We start from the raw sequence: 9,222 nt of genomic DNA, 5'->3' as shown, positions 1-9,222 counted from the left end.
GCTCTCCATCGCTCGCTCGCCGCACCACAAAACGTAACGACAGTCAGCTATGTTGTGGGCTACAGTCCACGAGGGGATTAATGGACCCCTGATCACAAAAATCAGACCCCCCCCACACCTACCCCACCCACCCCAACCTCCTCCAATGTAGGCTACGGTTTCTTCCCCCTCAAATGTATACTCTCTTTTTTAGACTGTTTTGTATCACAAACAGTACTGTATTTGTAGATCTGGTATGTCATAAATGTCTAGATGCAACAGTGTCTTACCTGTATGTCATGTATGTTATATGTTACAATGAATTGAAAATGGGGGACCCATGATGTAAACAAGACGAAAGTCTTTCTCTGGTCTGCATCCCCTTAACAATTGTGTGTATTGAGCAGTACTGTATTGTACCCATTCTGCAATCTGTTAATAAAATGTTCAATCAATCAATCACTCTACAGAATCTGCAGATGAGCTGTGATTGGTCGGAATCAGTCTTATGGCAAAACGGAGACGAGAAAAGGAGCTATGTCACATTGATATTGAAAATAAAATATACTATAGCTTTTGTTCATTGGAAAAAATATTTAGCTAGACATACTTCATATTTTTGTGGACACGGAGGCTGCGCAACAATGCACATGTATACACACCATGGTGCTCCCTTTCTGTTATTTGCCGATATGACTTAAAGGAAGCAGAAACGCATGCATGGCCTAGCTATCATCTGAGACATCAGGCATGCATGTGCATTCATTCTGTCGCACGCTATCATATTTGTGCCAGTGTGTGCTGTGCAACCCCTGTGGGCTTTCCTCCTTTAAATGTCTCATAAAGATTATACAGTAGGTCGGCTTTGGAAGTGTTTGCAGTATACTTTAGGCTACAGTAGCTATAGCAATTGATAGTTAAATAGTAAATGAACAAGATAATGGAATCACCAATGGTTGTGTGGTTTGGTCCACTTTTACATAGAGGGTAAATCCAATGCGAAGCACATGTTATGGTGTTACAATGAATATAGGCTATTCAAAATATAATGCTACACTAAACTTTTCTTTTTATATTTTATAATATTGTATGCATGTGTAACAGAGTAGCCCTGCCTGAAACCTAGAAGAAGATTACTTTATAGTCAATGTACACAAGGTAATTGCAATTTGTTAGTCACCTGCAGTGCAACATCCCTGGAGTAGTTCTGGGGTTCAATGCCTTGCTCAAGGGCACTTAAGTGGAGATGGTGGGCACAGTAGATGTAATACTACCCTTCAGTCATTAGCTCACAGTTGGAATGCACCCTCCTGTCAGTGCCGGGGTTCCAACCAGCGACATTTGGGTTACTGACCAGCCTCTTTACTCCTAGGCCATCCTGTCTAGTAAATCCAACATCTCCCTAGGCTGACCGGTAGATGTTTGGTACTCATGCAGGGAACATGGTTCAAATCCAGCTGGGTTATAGCCTACATTTTCCTCCTAACAGATGTCCCCCCTCCCTCCTTGGACGTAACCTATAATGTTAGTTAAGGTTCTACAGCTGCATGGCCTATTTATGAGCTCTTTAATATTATTTCCCCTTTCCAGATAACAGTAATGCTAATGATATCCAGCTTGACTTGACTGTGGAATTGCCTTTGGACTAACTTCATGGAGAGTGAGTTTTTGGCTGCAGCACATCAGATGTTTGTCATAGAAGAACTATGTGAAGGTGGAAGAACTATGTGAATGTGGAAGAACTATGTGAATGTGGACATCCTAATGTCAGATGTGGCCTTTTTTAAGTGGCCTCCAGTCTGTGTAATAATATTTTCCATTCATTATGGATTTCCTTCAAAGCTGAGGCAATGGCTGGACTGCTCAAATGTCCATCGCTTAAATGCCCCCTACTCTCTCAAGTGACCTGCACTCAAATGTCCCTCTGCTGAAATATCCAGTCACTGAAATGTAATATAGCTCAAATTTCCATCGCTTGAATGTCCCAACACTCAAATGTCCCATCACTTAAAGTTGCTAAATGTCCTGTCGGTCAAATGTACCATTGCTCAAATGTCCCATTAGTTGTATATGGCTGTTATGTGTTATAAGTGCTTCGATTTAAAGCTAGCACTATGGGTGATCCCAAACAGCAATTGGCTCCTGAACACCTGTCTATCTGCCAGCCAATCATAGTACAGGAATGGACCTAAAATGGTACATAGGCTTTGTCGCCCCAGTAGTACCCTAGCAGGGAAGTGAGTGGTATGGTGTGTATGTTCTACAGTATTGCCAAAGCCATCTCTGAGAGTGGAGCAGCAACCCCTCTCCATTAACCTGTTAACGTTCGGGCTGAAAGATGCATCCTTCCATATTGCCATGGCTCCCATCTACAGACAATTATTGCGATTTTCCTTTATGACCTCTTAACGTTTGGCGTACCGTATCCGGTACTTTGCGCTCGTCTGCATCTTTCGCTGATCAACCAATACATTGTTTGAAAGTTGAATTTGATGCCTTTCGATCGTCACCACACTTAACCTATTGCGTGCTTCGGGTCTCGAGTTACAAGACAGAATATTCGGCAAGCGTCATTTGACAAGCTGTTCCGACGAGTGACCACGTCCAGTTTTAAACGGTCCTGAACTGACCAGTCACCGCTGATGGCAAAAATGATTGACCACCATTGTAGCCAAGGAGTGTCAGCTCCGAAAGTGATCCCAGGTGAGCGCTGATTGCAAGGAGAAAGGGGCAGAAGAAGAGAACAAGCTCTTTGTTTTGATTCGCACGTCTGAATGAATGGAAGTGGACGGCCATTTTGGATAATCACGCTGAATTTTTACAGGTACACACATTACAAAAACCTTTGTGAAACACTCATTTTCTGTGGGATTTTTATAAACTTTGGACCTCTACTACATAAGACTTCAGGCTATGGAACTGTTATGTTTTCAAGCTCCTACCTCTCAGCTGGAACTTAAAAACAGGCATTTGGCAACCACTAAACAAAAATGTGAGTACCCAAAACCTTTACTTCAGTGTGTTCAAACCTCTGTTACTCCATTTCATTAGCACTCAAAGTTATCTTTCTTTATTGTGTAAGAAACTTCAGAATGTTACCTTTCGAAAGAGACCAGACTCATGCATGTGCTATAAGTATAAAGTATAATAAATAGCTAATTACTTTGGGTATGCAATCGTCAAAAACAAAAAAAGAATTGCCCCATTTTGCCCGATGCTTAATACTTTCAGCGCCACACTATATCCCCATCTGCGCTGCCGTGGGCCAAGCTTAAAAAGATGGTCATTTTCACAGCGCTTCACAATGTTTGCAGAGCTATATCTATATTCTATATTATAGCTATGGAGACAATACTATGGCTCATTGACAGTCACTGAGCCATAGCGTGTCGGACACGGACAGCGTGTCGATGTGTCCTTGAGCAAGACACTTAACCCCTAATTGCTCCCGATGAGCAGGTTGGCACCTTGCATGGTTGCCTCGGCCGTCGGTGTGTGAATGTGTGAATGAATGAGTAAAATGTGAGTAACAAATTGTAAATCGCTTTGGATAAAGCGCTATATAAAGAAGCAGCCATTTACCATTTACCATTTGCTGGTAGGAAGACTGGTGTTTAGGAGCCAATGGCTGTTCGGGATTTCCCATATTGCCAGCTTTGAAACTCTGCGCTAACTCCATTGATCTCTTTGGCTAACTCAACTAGAGATACATTCATATCTATTGTTTCTGGTTATTCTGAAGTGTGTACATTATTGGTTATTTTCTCAATTTTCACAATTCTTCAAGAGTGTGAAATACAATATAATAATAATAATAATAATAATAATAATAATAATAATAATAATAATAATAATAATAATTATTATTATTATTATTATTATTATTATTATTATTATTATTGTTCAAATACTATCTCAGACATTTACAGAATTAGAAATTGGACATTTGTGATGCATTTTATACTATTAGAATCAACTGGGGACGTGTAGTGTAATCCAGTACTAAAAGTATGGGTTAATGCAAAATACAGTACAGGCCAGCAGAAAGTGAGAGCAAGAGCCAGCTTATTGGGTAGTTCCCCCATGTCCCCCATGACTGTGTTCCAACCCCCCCCGCCAAAAAAAGAATGAAAAGACAACACAAGAAATCTGATAAATTATGTATTTAAGTGGACAATATAATACAGACAATGAATCCTGAAGCAGATTTATCTGCAAACAAAACTATAAAGTGAAGTGTAGTTTTAGAGAGTGACTTGAACTCATTAATTTATTTCTTTACAGTCGACTTAAGTCATCAATCTTCTTTAGTGTACACACAACCGACAGGATATGGATATGATCACTTTCAATAAAATAGACAATTGGAATATTCAAAGCAACAGAAGAGAATCTTAATCAAAACAGTGAATGTTCAAGTACATAAGGTGAATAGAAACCTACTCATGACAAGGCAGTTTACTGAGCAGCTATAGTCCTTAAAACTGGAGAGAGAGAGAAGAAAAAGACATTCAAAGTTTCACATTACAATCAATTACGTTCAGAACAGCATAAAGCGAATGCGTGTGAACAGAAGCGCATGGAATCTTTACAAAAGTGTACAGTGACAGCATATATTATTTACAGCTTATCCTCACCTGTCATGTTCTGATTCAACACAGCCTGGTAATGACCTCATGTAACTTCTACATTATCCAGCACAGTGTCCCAAACATGACAAACTAAACGTAATGGCAATTTACAACACCTCAATGAACAGTCTCCACAAGCAACACTTGCACAAGCTGTGGTGGATTAAATATTATAGCGTGTGTGTATTTATGTATCTATATTAATATGGTCTACATTATTTTACACCATAATAGATTTTACAACAGGCTCTTTTTTTTCAGACACCATTACCTTCTTGTAAGCATTTGTACACCATCATGGCACGTTTTCACGTGGAGAGATGTTAGATCACACGCACTGGAGGGACGTTTTTACATGTATTCTTAATTTGTAGATAGTGGGAGTTACGGTTAGAGTTAGGGTTAAGGATAGGTGTATAAACAACTTTTTTATTTTTTTATCCACTTTTTCTCCCCATTTTCTATTTTTCTCCCATCCCAATTTCGTATTATCCAATTCTTCCCTCCCCTGTCTTGAACGTTGCTAGACTATGCCTCCCACTGGTCGGCTGTAGTGAGGACAGAAGCCTTGCATCACGTGTCCCCTCCGGTACACGAGGAGGCAGTCTGTTGCATCTTTTCACCTCAGCAGCTCGAACTCTCAGTGGCGAGGAGTAACGCGTGGGAGGCTCACGCTGCCCCCGTCACTTCCTGCTTCCGCTGCACCGGCGTCACCAAACCGACCTGTAGGAGTCGCTGTCCACAACGTCCAATCCCCACCCACCGGCTTTCCCACCCTCTAACACTTGCCAATTGTGTGAACGACCGGCCAAGCCGGTAGCAACGCAGAGAGCTGGGCTCGAACCCAATGTATAAACAACTTTTAAAGGTGAAAATGATGAACGAGTTACGGCTTTGCAGCTTGGCCAAAAAGTGACAACAACCCCCCATTAAAACGCAGACGACCCCATGGGATCTAGCATCTATACCAGTGCTTTGCTCAGTACTGTTTAATGAGCCTTCGCCTCTGGGACGTCTTCCTCAGAAGGCGCCTGTAGTCATACGGGTTTTCCTCCGTCTGGCTCTCGGTGGAGGGCATTCTGGGAACGGAGCACCTGTCAACACAGCACAGGGGACGAAGTGAGACTGAGAGGAGACGAAGAGAGAGTAAGGTCAAAACAGACACAGGAAAGGAGAATAAGAAATGCACCGAGAACATGAGAGAGAAGGACAGACATAGAGAGAGATGGAGCTTTAAGGGATAAGGTTGGTGTTCATATTTGATTTGATTTTTTAAATTTTAAATCTTTATTTCGAACATGTAAATGAATACAAACAAAATAAATAACTAAACAAAATCAAAACATAACTCAAACTAAATAAATAACTAAACAAAAGCAAAACATAACTCAATTTACATGTTCGAAAAGGAGTAGGAAGAAGTATACACTTATTTAATCCTACCCCTTTACTACTCAAATGAGTGTACTAATTTAAAACATCTAAAAAAAACCCGATATATATATATGCAAAAAAAAAAAAAAAAAACGATATATGTAAAACATGAAAGAAATAAAATAAAAATGTAAACACCCGTGAATATCAAGTCCCTTCCTCATCCCTTCATATTGTCAACATAGCCTACGAAAAGACCAAGCCCCACAATGCATTTCTCCTACTTACAACTATGCTTCATCCAGGCGACGGCAGATTATAGCTCATATCCAGAAGTGATGGAACTCCAAAAAAAAAAACGTTAAAACAAGTCACAGAGCCGTACTGCTTGCTTTGGTCAGTATAATTCATCATTGCGATGAACACAGGCATTGTACTTTTTCCTGGAACTACTTCATGAAGTGACATCAAAAGTAGAATATCCGTGTTCATCGCAATGATGAATTATACTGACCAAAGCAAGCAGTACTGAGACTTGCTCTGTGACTTGTTTTAACAGTTTTTGGACAACAATGGAGTTCTGTTTCGTAATGGATCTCGCTCAGCGTCACGACTGCACTGTACTTCACTTCGTGCACGTGCACTGAATAAAAAATTCCACAATGTACCTTTACATCCCAACATTCGTCTGGCCACACCCCTATCAGCTTACCTTCATAAGCAGGTGTGTGGTCACCTACTCGCCTCCTTCTTCGCTTTCACCACAAGGAAGTGCCTTCGGTAGATCCCCACTTGACGAGGTTGTTAGTAGAAGAAAGTTAGAAAACAAGAGATACGTTGACATCATATCTTTATTTTCTCTCTCACTATTTTCGAGAAAATACGGCGATATTGTCTTCGTTACTGGAGTGTCTGGAAGATGATGATCATTCTACACCTCCACCGGTTTTTTCGTATTAGGAGCTCACGCTGCTGACATGCTTCCCAACTACAATCCTCCTTGCTGCGGCTGGATGGGGTAAGACCCTCCGGCAACACAGCTGGACTGTAGGACACACCGACTGTTGTGAGAAGCGGTGGGTTCCAGGTTGGGTATGTACTGTTTTGCTTGCGACCTCTGGTTGTTGTTGATGCTATGGGGGTTAGCTAACAATTTACGAAACGCCGACCCCAGGCTAAGGTTCTCTGCTCGGCTTAACACGGCGGTCGAAGGATCTTGGCCTGATGCCCATGATGACTAATCTAGTGGCCCGCGCTAGGTTCTGGTGATCCCAGGATTCTAGAGCGGATGCTTCTCTGTCCCGTGTAGGCCCCATCTTTCATATACAAATTAAAGTTTACCCTAACGAGGAAATGTGGGCATAAGATCTTCTTTATCGGAAGTTCCATGCTCAAAGGGCCCCGTGTGTGTCTGGATCACTGTTGAAACTGTGTTCTGACATCTCTTTTTCTTTTCCCTGTTAGGGAAGGGATTGGGACAGCGGCCTGTCTGAAGTGTAGCTTGTTATGTCATTGTATACAGTTCAGGTGATGGCTGGTTAGCTTGCGTGCTAGTTATGGACTACTGCCAGTCAGCTGTTAGCCGCGCAGCTGTTAGCTGCAGCGTTAGCTCGCTGTGTTTACCAGGCTGGTATACGTTAGCTTGTTGCTATCAGACGATCGGCTGTTAGCTTAATGCTACACTGTTGAACGTTCTGAGACTATAACATGCTTTAAACACTCTGACTACGACGTCATCTTTGACAGAGGATGTTAGTCGAACCTACCGGGAGCCCGGCCGGCAAGGACTGCGTCAACAAGGAGAACTGTAGCGGCGGGGTGGAGCAGCGACGCTGCCCGTGTCGTCAACACAGGAATGCTGTGTTTACTATCGGTGCCCTGTTAGCCAGACTGCAGTTCACTTGGTCTGCGCTCACGGTAGGAAAGGTCCCGACCAGACCTTAAAACGCGTCTTCTTCCTTCCCTTCTAATGTTTTGTAATAACGATGTTTTCCAAAAACGGGTGTTGCTGCAATACATTTAGGATACGACGCGAGTTGTGTGTGAATTGACTTGTCATTGGTATAGCTTCTCCATGCAAATCGGATTGTTGTTACATATGTAAAATGACTGGTTAGTTGTGTTGAGAAACATCATGTGTGTTCATGTACCGTGTACTCACAACTAAGGGGGTTAAATAACCTATAAAGCTATGCTTAGTGACATATGAGTGAAGAATGAATTCTTTTCTCAGCCTGTAATGACAATGAACAGTGTGTTCACATATTAACAGGTTTGCCTGTTCAACTGGCCGTATCAAGGGTAAGGTAGGAGGGGTGTTCCCCCCGGTTCCCTGGGCTTCCCCCCCTCCTCTCAGACATGTTGTTTACAATATATTGTGTCACTGTGTTGTAGGGATACGATGTAACCCTTAGCTTAGTTGCTGGGGTTGTGCTAAAACCACTTGAGAAACTATATTTTCCTAAAGAAAAGATTGTTTGGTCACTTTTCATGTGTGCTTAGCAAGGCCTGTGGCCGATACTAATCGAGAATTATGTATTCTCTCATTATGAAAAACGGCGTTCCTCTGTAGAGTGTATTTGCCATTTTTTGTGGTGATAAAGGGTTGTGTGTGTCTTGTGATCTACAACTGGGTTAGGTTGGCCACAGAAGCACATGTGTAAGTCTGGTACCGGGGCTCTTAAGGGGGCCCTCTCTATTCTGTGTTTTTTCCTTAGTAAAAATCAGATAGCAGGTTAGCACATGAGCTGTGTGAAGCTGTTAGACACTTCATGTAGCTGACTGTGACTGTGTCATGCTCTTTTTTGTCATTACATCGTATCATGGGTGTGGGGTCGTAAAGGGGTGAACTGGTAATCCTTTCCTCCCCTTTTGATGGGCAGGGGTTACAACCTCCTGTCCTTCAAGGTTCCTGTCACGTTGCTGTTCGGCACGTTGCAGGGTGAGAGGGGGGGGGGGGGGGGAGTTTCCTGGTCCCACGCCCTGGAAGATTTGGCGTGTGCACCGCAGAAATTCCCCCGCCATAGAGTACGTCACTGTGCGCGTCTCTGTTGGTAAGACTTCCGTGAGCTGTTCAGGTCCATATGATGGATCTGTTTCAGGGAGTGGTCAGGGCTCCTCCTCACGAAGCTCCTACTCGGGCCTTCTGTGAGTTAGGACTCTCCTTCCCTGTGAGGGAGCCTCCTCAGAGTTCAGAGCCTCCTCCTCAGATTGTCAAGGTGAGTAGAACTTCAAAAAG

General features: G+C 42.6%; 1 protein-coding gene across 1 annotated transcript in view; it reads right to left on the bottom strand.

Moving 5' to 3' along the window:
* Window positions 1-5,290: 5,290 nt before the first annotated feature.
* myo3a (myosin IIIA) overlaps window positions 5,291-9,222 on the bottom strand; it is a 214,712-nt gene continuing 210,780 nt past the window's right edge. Inside the window, exon 36 of the mRNA XM_084326257.1 lies at window positions 5,291-5,704. Within this exon, the coding sequence (XP_084182383.1) occupies window positions 5,590-5,704 (115 nt within the window). The 3' untranslated portion in view covers window positions 5,291-5,589. The remainder of the gene's footprint in view (window positions 5,705-9,222) is intronic.

Source organism: Notolepis coatsorum (assembly GCF_963971535.1).
Source record: "Notolepis coatsorum genome assembly, chromosome: 12".
In the NCBI taxonomy this organism is placed as follows: domain Eukaryota; kingdom Metazoa; phylum Chordata; class Actinopteri; order Aulopiformes; family Paralepididae; genus Notolepis; species Notolepis coatsorum.
The sequence above is the reverse complement of the archived record's forward strand: the minus strand, read 5'-3'. Positions and strand labels throughout refer to the sequence as shown.